Source organism: Cetorhinus maximus, chromosome 7 (assembly GCF_964194155.1).
Source record: "Cetorhinus maximus chromosome 7, sCetMax3.hap1.1, whole genome shotgun sequence".
NCBI lineage: Eukaryota > Metazoa > Chordata > Chondrichthyes > Lamniformes > Cetorhinidae > Cetorhinus > Cetorhinus maximus.
This window is the reverse complement of record NC_135885.1, coordinates 28,156,365-28,170,249: the sequence shown is the minus strand read 5'-3', so window position 1 is coordinate 28,170,249 and position 13,885 is coordinate 28,156,365. Positions and strand designations below refer to the sequence as shown.

Sequence of the window (13,885 nt, the reverse complement as noted above, 5' to 3'; positions counted from 1 at the left end):
CACTGAGTCAAAATGCTGAAACTCCCTCCCTAACTGCACTGTGAGTGTACCTACAACATGTGGACTGCAGTGGTTTAGGAAGGTGGCTTATCACCATCTTCTCAAGGGCAGTTAGGGATGGGCAATAAATGCTGGTCTTGCCAGTGACACCCACATCCCATGAATGAATATAAAAAAAGGGTGTTGTGCTGAGTTAGCATTGGGTGACTGGTCGTTTATATCTGATGTAGTAGCAGACAGGGCATTACGATTGATATAATGTCTAAGTATTAGATAAAAATCAAAGTAGTACATTTTTCTAATGATTACCATCATGCTGTGTTTGTGTATATATGGATAATGAATCAGAATGGCTTTGGACTTGAATGTTGAAATGTTAATGCTTGAAGAACTTGCTCTCTTGGCTCACACATGTGTAGCCGCTGGAGGGTTGCCTTGGTAACGGCCTTGAGGGGAAGAGGGAAGATGAGAGAGGTACAATTATCAATTAATTTATAACGGTAAGCCATAAATTGTAAAAAAAAAATGTAAAAACCAATTGAAAAATAAAGAGTACAACATTTTTAACAGTTAAATTTAGCTATTGATTTTATAGCGTGAATTTTCACGCTGAACAATGAATTTTGGAAGGTTTTGGTCCATCTAGTCTCCCACAGCAAGTTAAATCCAAGTGTAAAATTATAAATCAACGTGTGCAGCAGAGACTATGCTCTACATTTTATTATTAATAGTCATCTGAATATATCAAATAGCTCTTAACATGTTATTGTTTGTGCATATTTAGATTATATTCTAAAATATAATTATGAGTATTTATTTCATCCTAATCTGATAATCTTAGAATATCATGGTTATTTTCTGTAAATGTGTTCTATGTGAATTGTGGCACAAGGGTGTTTGGTTGAAGGAAAGGTTCCTGAGATCACCACTGTTTTCTGAGGCCCATCGGGTATTGCTTTACAGTCACAAAATCTTGTTCCCATTGCCAACACAAGAATTGTAGCGTTCTCCAAACCGTCCACTCTGGGAAGAGTTTATGAATCAAGTCTGCAGGAAGAAATTTCTTTTCATTTTATGAATGTATCGTTACATCATTAAAGGAAAACTGTCTTCCTGAAAATGTGTTCAACACATATGCTGGTGGGAAAGAGTCAGAGTTATCCACCACTTTATTCAGAGATGTATTTCAGTGCAACTTACTTCACCATGGCTTTTGAATTACCCCGCAGGATAATCAGAGACACTGAGAAGAATTTTAACCCCCACAAAATGGATGGGGGCTGGGGGAGGGGGAAGGGAGGTCTCAATGGGTTAAAAGCAACAGGAGCCCTACACTTTAACAGAGGTGTGTTCAGAGGCAGCCGACTAACTTGTTCCACAGAGACAGGTCCCAAATTTAATTTTTAAAAATTTATTCATTCATGTGATGTGGCCGTCTCTGGCTGGGCCAGCATTTATTGCCCATCGCTAATTGTCCCTGAGAAGGTGGTGGTGAGCTGCCTTCCTGAACCGCTGCAGTCCATGTGGCATAGATACATCCACAGTGCTGTTAAGAGGGGAGTTCCAGGATTTTGACCCAGCAACAGTGAAGGAACAGTGTTATATTTCCAAGTCAGGATGGTGAGGGGCTTGGAGGGGAACTTCCAGGCGATGGTGTTCCCATCTATCTGCTGCCCTTGTCCTTCTAGGTGGTAGTGGTTGTGTGTTTGGAAGGTGCTGTCTAAGGAGCCATGGTGAGTTTCTGCAGTGCATCTTATAGATGGTAGAGGAGGGAATGAATGTTTGTGGATGTGAATCAAGCCGGCTGCTTTGTCTTGGATGGTGTCAAGCTTCTTGAGTGTTGTGGGAGCTGCACTCATCCAGGCAAGTGGAGAGTATTCCATCTCACAGCTGACCTGTGCCTTGTAGATGGCGGACAGGCTTTGGGGAGTCAGGAGGTGAGTTACTCGATGCAGGATTCCTAGCCTCTGACCTACCCTTATAGCCATTGTATTTATATGGCTAGTCCAGTTCAGTTTCTGGTCAATAGTAAACCCCACAATGTTGATAGTGGGGGATTCAGTGATGGTAAAGCTATTGAATGTCAAGGGGCGACGGTTAGTTTCTCTTTTGTTGGAGATGTCATTGCCTGGCACTTTGTGGCGCGAATGTTACTTGCCACTTGTCAGCCCAAGCCTGGATATTGTCCTGGTCTTGCTATAATTATTATAATGAAGCTGTGCACCACATCTTTTACCTTGATTGTATGGTTTATGCTGGTTGGCTGTGTTTCCTGAGCCTTAGGGATCTTGGCAATTGAAGGGAGGCGAGAACAGCTGGATGGAACTGGCAAGTGCCTTTCCAGCACTGCCTGTGCGCCAGGAGGAGCAGGAGCACTTCAGCAATGTTTGCTCCCATCCCCAATGCCCAACTCCCTCCCCAATGCCCACCCTCATGCCCTGATGTCCACAACCTCCATGTTGCCTGCACTCCATCGTGATGGCAGTCCCCTCTTCCCTAAAATCCATCCCCCCTTACCCTGATGTCATGCCCCATCCTGATGGCAGATCCTCCTCAGGTTGCCTGAGTCCGTCCCTGTTATCCGGATCCATCCCTCGATGACTGATTCCCACATCGACAGCAGCCTCTCTCCTGATGCCTGCTCCCTTCCCTGGCTGCCACCTGTCAGTTCCACAGCCAGCTAACCTCTCAATCTGGTGGGCTGTGGTTGGGAAACAGAGAGGAAAGAAATAATCAGGTTGTGACATTAAATTCCCACCTCAGAGTGATTATGGAGCTATTAGTCCATATATTCCAAATGAGTTAATATCGACACTAAAGTAGCAGAGACAAAAATTTCAGATGAAAGCATGAAGCACCTGCACATTGCTAACCCACCATGTAATTACAAGGCCGATTGTACTTGCAGACAAACACTCCTCATGAAGATGGTGCTGTTCAGCAAGAAATCTTAGCTTTGATCCCTGATAACATGCCGATTAGCTCATCACAGCCAGAGCAGCAGTGGGGACATTATGTTCAGGGTCTGCATCCCATAACAGAGAAGGGAAAATCTGCTGACCCGTGCTGGAAAGTGCACGACTGGTGGGACGAGGACGGGGTTAGACTTGGCGGTGGGTCAATATCACATTCCAAATTCAGACATGAGGAATGACTGCTTGGGATGGGTGAGCAGAAGGGTGAACATAATCAAAACCCATAACTTTTTCAGTTTTGCATTTAAAAAAAAACTACCAATCCAGTGAGAACCTACTTAGTTTTACCCCAAATTATGTCAAGCCCAAGTGCTGTGAGATAATGCTCCACTTATGCTACAGCATAATTCACTATTACATTAAGAGCAACTACCTCTTTGGTTCCCATCCAACATTCTATCATTTGTAACTGGATAATTGCTGGTGATGAAAGGATTTAAACGCCAACATTTCTAGTCACAAGTTTCGTGACCAAAATATGATCCTCGGCACAAGCAATATTTTTTAAGTTTGCATTTTCCATTAACAAAGTTCAGAGGATCATTTTACTCCTTGGGTCACATACTTAAAAAGCATCCCCCTTTTACAGTTTTCATGATCTTAATTGGTAGATTGTAGTAACATATTAACTGAAAAACATGTGATTAGGCACAAGACTTTTATTAACCTTTAGCTTGGTATCTGTGCATAAAAGACTCATATTGTCTGTCTCTTCATATTTCTGGAACATTCCAGCTTTCAAAATTCCCCACTACCTCTCTTGTGGGCACTGCCCGTATTTTCTTGTAAAAAGGAAATGATTTCCTTTGTCCATTCACGTTCAGATTATTCACCAACTCCAGAAATAGAGATTTTAAAAAAAGATTGCTGAGACAATAACAGGGACAGGGATCCTTCACATTGAATGAAAAGTTTTGAGTTTTCATAGTACAGAACAGCGGTGTACATGACCTGAGTCAAGCACGTTACTCCCCTGGTAAACTTCTAAAGATTTCTGCTTTCGGCTGTTTCACTTTTGTTTACCTTCTCGTTCATTTAAATGATTATATAAAACTAACTGGAATACTAAACCGTGATTAACACCCACTGATATCCTGGTCCATGACCATGTGTCCAGACCATTGCGATCCCTGATTTCTTGCCCACTGATCTGGAACTGGACAACTCGCCTTTATCGGGAAGGAACCGCACATGATGAATAAAGTAACTAATAGTGCTTTCCTCCGGCCCACTACATAAGGGTGTGCCAGGACTGCGGTTTGTTAAAAAGAGTCTTTCCTTCCATGAATTAGAAGGGAAGGTATTCAGGGCGACTGGAGGCAGTGATGGGATTTGAGTGAACGCACATGATCCTCATCCCGTGATCCCAGGATCGAAGCGGTTCAAGACCTCTCTCTCTCTCTCTCTTGCTTGGAACTAGTCTTCAGCCATGGCTTCCCCCCGCTTAGAAACCTTCTGTTGTCCCACGAGGGATGCAGCTACTGATTTTGTGCTGGGCTTCCAGCCTGTCTTCTTTAACGCCATCTGTATCGCCAGCGCCAGTCTGAGTCTGATTGGCACCCTCGCCCAGGTCTTACCAAAAAGAGGACTTGGCTACCGCAGATTCAGCCAGTATCCGCAGCAGAAACCTTCAGCATCCTCCAGGATCCTGCTGATTATCAGTATCTGTGACATTCTAGGCTGCATAGGTAGGTGACGCAGCACTTTTTAATTGTTTTCTAAGTTGAGTGAAATATTACATTTTGTGTTATTGAGTTATGCCCACAGCGATCCGGAACTGCAAGAATGTATTGCTGTTTATTAATGATGTTTAGGCTGTGAATTATGCAAGATGCCTTTTAACAATTGGGGGCTGGGTTGCAAAAAATAAAAGCAAAATGCTGCAGCTGCTGGAAATCTGAAACAAAAAAATAACACAGAAAATGCTCCCAACACTCAGCAGGTCAAGTGGCATCTGTGGCGAATGCAGACAAGATGGGATTGATTTTTTAATTTGGAAGCGGGATGGGCAGAATACAGGGTGGGAGGGAATTCCCTCCCCCCCCCCCCCCAATTATCCATCATGCAACATTCCCCATCCCACCTGAGCGTTGAATGTAAAACCCTGCCATTTGAACTCCCGGGTCTCATTAACAGTTGACAGGGCTGTCTCCTGCTCAAAACTGGCAGGCGGGAACAGAAACTTGGATGGGAGCCCAAGGTCACCAGGGACCCAATGGAACAGCCTCTGGAATAAAGTTAGTGCTGGGTGCGGGTGACTGGTGTTGGGAGGAAATGCTGATGCTGGAAGTGAGCCATTGGTGAGAATTCGTTCTCCTTCTGGCTCAGATGGATTAATCAGAATAGTTAAATATGAATATTAATAGTTGTTTGGTAGCACAGAACTTGAGTATTGCTGAAAAAAGAGACATGCTATCAAAGCTTTTTGCCTTGCACTCATCGGGATAGCTCACAAGAAATTACCAACTGTTCTGGGGGAACAACAGTTTATACTGCATAAGAGAGTGCTGATTGGTTGACAAGTGGACACTAGTGGAGGCATTGCCATAGAGAATGCAGCATGAAACAGTTTAACTGCCCAGCTTTATTCAAATTCAAACCGGGCAGGCTGACACTGGTCAAGGCATTGCCCCTTGGTGATGACTCTTCACTAAGCTTTTGTTTAGTTGAAAAAGGTGAAAAGTGTGCATATGTTCCTCCTGTCTACAAAGCCACCTGTTTCAACACACTGTGATGTAGATCATCAGGTCCAGGGGATTTATCAACTTTTAGTCCCATTAATTTCTTCAGTACTACTTTTTTCACTAATACTAACTTCCTTCAGTTCATCCTTCTTGCTAGTCCCTTGGTTCTCTAGTATTCCTGGGAGGTTTTTTGTGTCTTCCTCTGTGAAGACAGACAAAGTTCTGCCGAAGGGTCATGAGGACTCGAAACATCAACTATTTCTTCTCCACCGATGCTACCAGACCTGCTGAGTTTTTCCAGGTAATTCTGTTTTTGTTTTGGATTTCCAGCATCTGCAGTAGCTTTTAGCTTTTTGTTTTTAAGACAAAGTATTTGTTTAATTTCTCTGCAATTTCTTTATTCCCCATTATAAATTCTCCTGTCTATGCCTGTGGTGGGCCCACATTTTTATTTGCTAATCTTATCCTTTCTACATACCTAAATAAGCTTTTACAGTTTGCTTTCAAACTCAACTTACTTTCTTTTTCAGTTTCTAGGTCCTCCTTTGCTGAATTCTAAAATGCTCCCAATCCTCAGGCTTACTAATTTTCTTTTTTTAGCAAGTTTTTATAAGCCTCTTCTTTGATCAAATACAATCTTTAACTTCTCTTGTTAGCCACGATTGGATCACCTTTCCTGTTGTGTTTTTGTGCCTCAAGGGAATGTAAATTTGTTGTAAACCATGTATTAATTCTTTAAATGCTGTTAGGTGTTTAGGTTTACTGTTTGGTGGCTTACAAACAACTTCTATCAATGTTTGCTGCCCCTTGCTGTTTCTTAGCTCCACCCAGACTGATTCTACATCTTTACCTTCCGATCTAAGGTCCTCTCTTACTAATGTACTGATCCCATCCTTTATTAACAGTTCAACACCGCCTTCTTTTCCTTTTTGTCTATCCTTCCTAAATGTCAAATACCCTCGAACATTCAGTTCCCAGCCTTGGTCACCCTGCAGCCACATCTCTGTAACAGCAATTTGATCATACCTGCATTAGTGCCACAAGCTTGTTGCGAATGCATTGTGCATTCAGATTGAGTGCCTTTAGTTATGTTTATTTTATTATTTTCACAATCCCTGGCCTTATCTGCTGGCACACTTAAGTTTATATGCTCTGCCCCTTCCTGCCACATTTCAGATTATCAGTTCCCTTATAGCTACATTGCTTTCTTGCCTTGTCCTCGCTCGTTAATTTATTACATCTTTTCCCCCCCCACCGCCCCCCTCCCGAACCCTCGACCCCACTAATATGTGTAAATAAAGGAATAGTACTGGAGAAATTAATGGGACTAAGTAGCGACAAATCCCCTGAACTTGACCACCTATATCCTAGGAATTTTAATGGTAGCTTAAAGACAATGAGAGAGGATGAATTAGCTTTGATCTTCCAGAACTCCTTAGATTCTTGAGAAGCTCCCAAGGATTGGAAGATAGCAAACATAACCCAACTATTTAAGAAAGAAGAAAGACAGAAAACAGAACTATAAGCCAGTTTGTCTAACATCAATAGTGGGCAAAATGCTAGAATCTATTATTGGGGACATGGTAACAGGGCACTTAGAAAATTATAATATGATTAAGTACAGCCAACATGTATTTATAAAACAGTTTGTTTAACAAATCATCCGTTCGTGTTTCTTGAGTGTGCAACTAGTAAGATGGATAAGGGGGAACCAGTGGAGGTAGTGAATTGTAATTTTCAAAAAGCATCCGAATGTGAATTAGAAGCAGGAGTAGGCCACTAGGCCCCTTGAGCCTGCTCCGCCATTCGACAAGATCGCGGCTGATCTGATTGCAACTCAATTCCACATCCCCACCTACCCCTCATAACCTTTCACCCCATTGTTTACCAAGAATCTATCTGTCCCTGCCTTTGATTATGTCAATCGTGGAGGCTTGTAGAGTACCCTCTTCAAACTTGACTGCCCTCCAAAATTTGTCACCATCTCTGCCTACTCCATGATGACATGCAAGCTGTGATCTTCACCAATGGAACACCACAGACCCTATTTTCAGTGACGACTGGGGTCAAACAAGGCTGTGTAATTGCACTAACCATCTTTTCCATTTTCCTCACTGCAATACTGCACCTCACCTCCAGCAAATTACCCACAGGTATGGAGATAATCTATGCAACAGATGGGAAATGGTTCAACCTACAATCAATCCATCAATCCAAAACCAAAATAACCTCAGTCATTGAGCTCCAGTATGCAGATGACTGGAATCGTGAGTCTTTGGAACTCTGTTCCTCAAAAGGCAGTAAAAGCAGAGTCATTGAATATTTTTAAGGCAGAAGTAGATAGATTCTTGATAAGCAAGGGGGTGAAAGTTTATTGGGGGTGGCGGGAATGTGGAATTGAGTTTACAATCAGGTCAGCCATGACCTTATTGAATGGTGGAATAGGCTTGAAGGGACAAATGGCCTACTCCTCCTAATTTGTATGTTCGTATGACTTTTATGTGCGTGCTCAGTCAGAAACTGAGCTCCAGGTCATTGTCAACTCCTCCAAAACACATGAGTAAATGGTCCTTTCGCTAAACAGCTGGAAAACTAAGGTCCTCTTCTAACAAGCCTCCACAGCACAATACCTCTCCCAACCCCATCAGTTAAGATCAATGTTGAGATTTTGGAAAATGTGAGCTATTTTCCTTATCTTGGCAGACTTCACTTGATGAAGAGAGACACAGATGATGAGATTCATCATTGTCTTTGGCCGGCTGAGGAAAAGGGTATTTGAGGACTGGGATTTCAAACCTGATTTACTGGGTAGCAATGATCCCCGCACTCCTTTGTTCTTTGGAGACTTGGACAACCTACAGCAAGCACCTCAAAGCACTGGAGAAGTACCATCAGCGGTGCCTTCGCAAATCCTCTGACTCCAGTGGTAAGAAAAATGATCCAACAGAAGCGCCTTCTCCCAAACCAACATGCCCAACATTGAGGCACTAATCACTCAAAATCAGCTCTGCTGGGTGGGACATGTTTTTGATATGCCTGACACCAGACTCCCAAAGCAACTGCTCTACTTAGAACTCGGTTGCGGCAGGAGTCTCCCAGGAGGACAGCTGAAACGCTTTAGGGATGACCTCAAAGTATCCCTAAAAAGGTCAAAAATACCCACCGACTCATGGGAGACCCCAGCTTGTGACCAACCAAAGGTTTATTCGGGAAGGCACCAAACACATAGAGAGACTTTCAGAAACTTGCGAAGTTGAGATGTCACAAACCTCAACACCTCATCTGTCCGACCACAGTCTATGGATCATGTGTTGGACTTATCAGCCATCTTGGAACCCATTGAACCAGAGTGGAAGCAAGTCATCCTCGATTCCGATGGACTGCGTAAGAAGTAGAACCCAATTTGGGAAGAAATTTCTCCTCATTTCCCCTTGACAATTATTTTGAAACTATGGGTGGAGAGGGTCAAACGTTCCTAGATGGTGTTCAGGGAAATGTTCTACAGCAGTATGTGTCCAATCTAACAAGAAAAGACACACTGTTGGACCTGATTCTTGGAAATGAGGTGGATCAAGTGTCAATGGGGAACATTTACGAGACAGTGATCATTGTATTGTATGTTTTAGGATGATGATAGAAAAGGGCAATAGGCAATCCAGAGCAAGAATGATTAACTGGATGAGAGCTGACTTCAATGGGGCAAGAGCAGAGCTGGACCAGATAGGCTGGAACAAAAGATTGGCAGGAAAAACTGTAGTGAACAATGGGCTACCTTCAAAAAAGAATTGGTTTGGGCACAATTGAGGTATACTCCATCAAAAAGGAAAGGTAGGGCAAAGAAATCCAGAGCTCCTTGGATGAAAAAGGAGATAGGAAAAAAATTGTGCTTTTGACAGGCGTCAGGTAGAAAATACAATTGAGAACTAAGAGGAATACAGTAAGTTCAGAGGGGAGGTGAAAAAACACATTCGACAAGCGAAGAGGGATTATGAGAAAAGACTGGTAGCCAACATAAAGGGGAATCCTAAAGTCTTCAATAGGCATACAAATAGTAAAAGGAGGAGTAGGGCCGATTAGGAACCTAAAAAGGAATTTACACATGGATGAAGGGGCCATGGCTGAGGTATTAAATGAATACTTTGCATCAGCCTTCACCAAGGAGATAGATGCTACCCTCACCATGGTGACAACTGAGGAAACTCTGTCACTAGAAGGGTTCAAAATTGATAAGGAGGAAGTGTTGAATAGACTGTCAGTACTTAAAGTTGACAAGGCACCGGGTTGCTCCCAAGGAAATGAGAGTAGAAATTGCAGGGGCACTGGCCGTAATTTCTCAGTCTTCCCTAGACTCTGCGGTGGTGCCAGAGGACTGGAGAATTGCAAACATTATGCCCATGTTCAAAAATGATTGTAAGGATAAGTCCAGCAATTACAGACCAGTCAGTTTAACTACAGTGGTGGGCAAGATTCTAGAAACAATTATTCAGGATAAAATTAGTCGTCACATGGAAAACTATGGGTTGATAAGGAAGAGCCAGCAAGATTTCTAAAGGAGAAATCAAGTTTAGCTAACTGGTTGGAGTATTTTGAAGAGGTAACAGAAAAGATCAATGAGGCTAATGCTGTTGATGTGGTGTACATGGACTTTCAAAAGGCATTTGATACAGTGCCACACAACAGACTCGTGAGAAAAGTTATTGCTCATGGAATAAAAGGAACAGTAGCAACATGGATACAAAATTGTCTGAAAAATAGGAAGCAGAGAGTAATGGTCAATGGATATTTTCAGACTGGAGGAAGGTTTGTAATGAGTTCCCCAGGGATCAGTATTGACACCCTTGCTTTTCCTGATATATATGAATGATCTAGATCTTGGTGTGCAGGGGACCATTTCAAAGCTTGCGGAAGATACGAAGATGTAAACTGTGAGGAGGACAGTGTAGAACTTCAAAAGGACATGGACAAGTTGGTGGAGTGGGCAGATAGGTGGCAGATAAATTTCAATATGGAGAAGTGTGAGGTGATGCATTTTGGCAGGAAGAACATGGAGAGACAATATAAAATGAGATGTGAAATTTTGAAGGGTGTGCAGGAGCAGAAAGACCTGGGCGTATATGTGCATAGATCATTGAAGCTGGCAGGACATGTGTGGAGAGCAGTTAATAAAATGTATAGTACCCTGGACTTTATTAATAGGGTCACAGAATACAAGAACAAGGGGGTTCTGCTGAATTTATATAAGACACTTGTTAGACCTCAGCTGGATTATTGTGTACTGTTCTGGGCGCCACATTATAGGAAGGATATGAACACATTAGAGAGAGTGCAGAAGAGGTTTACAAGAATTGTTCCAGGGATGAGAAACTTCAGTTATGAAGATTGATTGGAGAGGTTGTGACTGTTCTCCTTGGAGAGAAGAAGGCTAAGAGGAGATTTGATAGAGATGTTCAAAATCATGATGGGGCTGGACAGAGTAAATAAGAAGAAGCTGTACCTGCTCGTAAAAGCATCAAGAATGAGATGGCACAGATTTAAAGTGATTTGCAAAAGAAGCATATGTGACGTGAGAAAAAACTTTTTCGCACACTGAGTGGCTTGGGTCTGGAATGCACTGCATGAGAGTGTGATTAGAGGCAGGTTCAATTGAGGCATTCATGAGGACATTAGATGATTGTTTCTATTCAAATAATGTGCAGGGGTACGGGGGGAAAGGTAGGGCAATGGCACTAGGTCATAATGCTCATTTGGAGAGCCAGTGCAGACATGATGGGCCAAATGGTCTCCTTCTGTGAATTCTGAATTGTCCAACAGTTGAACTTTCATGGGCAGAATTTTTCTTTCGTCAGGTGGGCACGGTGAGCCGGCCTGGGAGCCATTGCGAAACCGACCGCCGCCCGCGATCAGGCCCCCACCGCGATTTCAGGCTGGCTGGCCAATTAATGGTTAGCCAGCATGAATCATGCGCTGCAACACTGAGCGCTGCCAGAATGGGGGTAGGAGGAGGGCGAGCATGGAAGTTTGCGCGTGGGTGCATTCACTGGAAGCTCCCTGACGCACAGAGCTGCCTCAGGAGTTGAATATTTAGAATAGCCTAAAAAAAAATGTTAAAAATCAAATGAACATGTTCTCACATGTAACTCTGTCACATGAACAGCGACATGTTATGAGATTTAAATATTTATATTTTATTCTTAATTCCTGTTGGAAACCTCATCCCACCTGTGGATGAGGTTTCATAATAAATCCAAAGGCTGCTTGGCCTTTTCGCCCACCTGCCAACCGAATGGTTGGGCGGGCAGCGAAAAATACGATTTAATTAATTGATTAAGGGCCTTAAATTGTTGGGTGTGCTGTCGCCTCTTGCATGCCCGCTGAGCAAAATATCCCGAGATTGCGCGCGATGACGTTGGGACGCACGCTGTACGTCATCGCGCACTATTTTACTCTCGTCTTGGGTTGGGTGCCCGCCTTTCCGACGAGAGAGAAATTCTGCCCCATGTGTGTAAAATGATCCCAACTCTTTCCTTACCCCCTTCCTTCGTAGCTGCTAAGACAGTTATTCAAACAAAAAGTTCAGACCACTGGGATGAAAGTCTCTGTTTGCAGGTTCTGAAGAATCTTCTTAAAGTGAGTTTTGGACAGTCTTAGTCCAGATCCTAATAGATGCATCAGAAAACTGACCCTAATGCAGCACGATTTGGAAATGAATTGAAAATTGAGGAATCTGAGAAACCACGGGAAGTGATGATGGTGATGTTGGTGATTGTGGCTTATGGACACCTACCATCTCCGCCCCAGGACATCGCTACAGGAGTTCCTCAGGATATTCTTCTAGGTCCAAACATATTCAAGTGCTTTATCAATGACCTATCCTCCATCATAAGACCACAGTGGATTGCTGATGTGTGCAGTGTTCAGTTTCATTTGCAATTCTTCAGATAATGAAGCAGTCCTTGCCCACATGCAGCAAGACCAGGACAACATTTAGATTTGGGCTGAATTAGTGGCAAGCAACATTCACACCACCCATTTGCCAGGCAATGGCTGCCTCCAACAAGAGAGCCTAACCATCTCCCCATGTCATTAAACAGCATTGCATCATCAAATTTCCCTACCATTAACATCCTTGGTCACCATTGGCCAGAAACTTAACTGGATCAGCCATATAAATACTGTGGTTCCAAAGAGCAGGACAGAGCCTGGGTATATCTGCAGTGAGTGACTTGTGGGTGGTGGTGTTCCAAAGCATCTGCTGTCCTTGTCCTTCTATGTGGTAAAGATCACAGGTTTGGAAGGTGCTGTTGAAGTTGCTGCAGTGCATTTTGTAGATGGTACACACTGCTGCCACCGTGCACCTGTGGAGATGGATGGGTGGAGGTGCAGGGTGAATATTTAAGGTGGTGGATGGGGTGCTGATCAAGCAGGATGCTTTGTCCTGGATGGCACTGAGCCTGAGTGTTGTTAATGCCCAGTTTATGACTTGCTCTTGTAGCCAAAGTATTTTTATAGCTGGTCCAGTTCAATTTCTGGTCAATGGTATTTCCCAGGATGTTGATTAGCGGAGGAGTCATTTAAGATAACACTGCTAAATGTCAAGGGGAGGTGATTCTCTCTTGCTGGAGCCAGCCGTTGTCTGGCACTTGCGTGGCATGAATGTTATTTGCCAGTTAACTGCCCAAGCCTTAATATTGTCCAGGGGCAGGATGTTATGTCTCGCAGGTGAGCGCATGCCCAACCTGATCAGGCATAAAATCATGCACGATGACATCAGGCAAGCATCCCAACGTCATCTCGTGCACTCACGATCTTTCGGTTGGCGGGTGCGCGCAAGAGTCAGCAGTGTGCCCGTCGACAATTTAGAGGCCTATTAAGGCCCTTAAGCAGGTAATTAATTTGTATTTTTCACTGCCCGTCCAACCGTTCAGTTGGGGGGGGCGGGCAAATTGCTCAGGCGGCCTTTGGATTTTTTATGAAATCTCATCCATTGGCGGGAATAGGTTTCCAAAAGCAATTCTTAAAAAAAAATCTCTTAATCATGTCCCTCTTCTTCTGACTGAGTCACATGTGGGGACACGTTTCTCACATTTTTTAAATGTTTATTTTTGTGTCCACAATTCTTCAGCCCCCGAGGCAGCTCTGTGCACTTGGGAAACTTTCAGTGCAGACTTCTGCGCTTGCACTCCTCCTGCCCCTACCCCAGCAGTGCTGAGCTCCTCGGCGCATGTT

The 13,885-nt window shown here is 43.5% G+C and overlaps 1 protein-coding gene across 3 annotated transcripts in view; it reads left to right on the top strand.

The window, feature by feature from the left end:
* The first annotated feature begins 3,966 nt into the window (after positions 1-3,966).
* gpr143 (G protein-coupled receptor 143) overlaps positions 3,967-13,885 on the top strand; it is a 100,866-nt gene continuing 90,947 nt past the window's right edge. Inside the window, exon 1 of one of the 3 annotated variants that reach the window (XM_078545250.1) lies at positions 3,967-4,663. In XM_078545250.1, the coding sequence (XP_078401376.1) occupies positions 4,405-4,663 (259 nt within the window). In that variant the 5' untranslated portion in view covers positions 3,967-4,404. The remainder of the gene's footprint in view (positions 4,664-13,885) is intronic. The other 2 variants (XM_078545249.1, XM_078545247.1) reach the window with 2 other exon arrangements.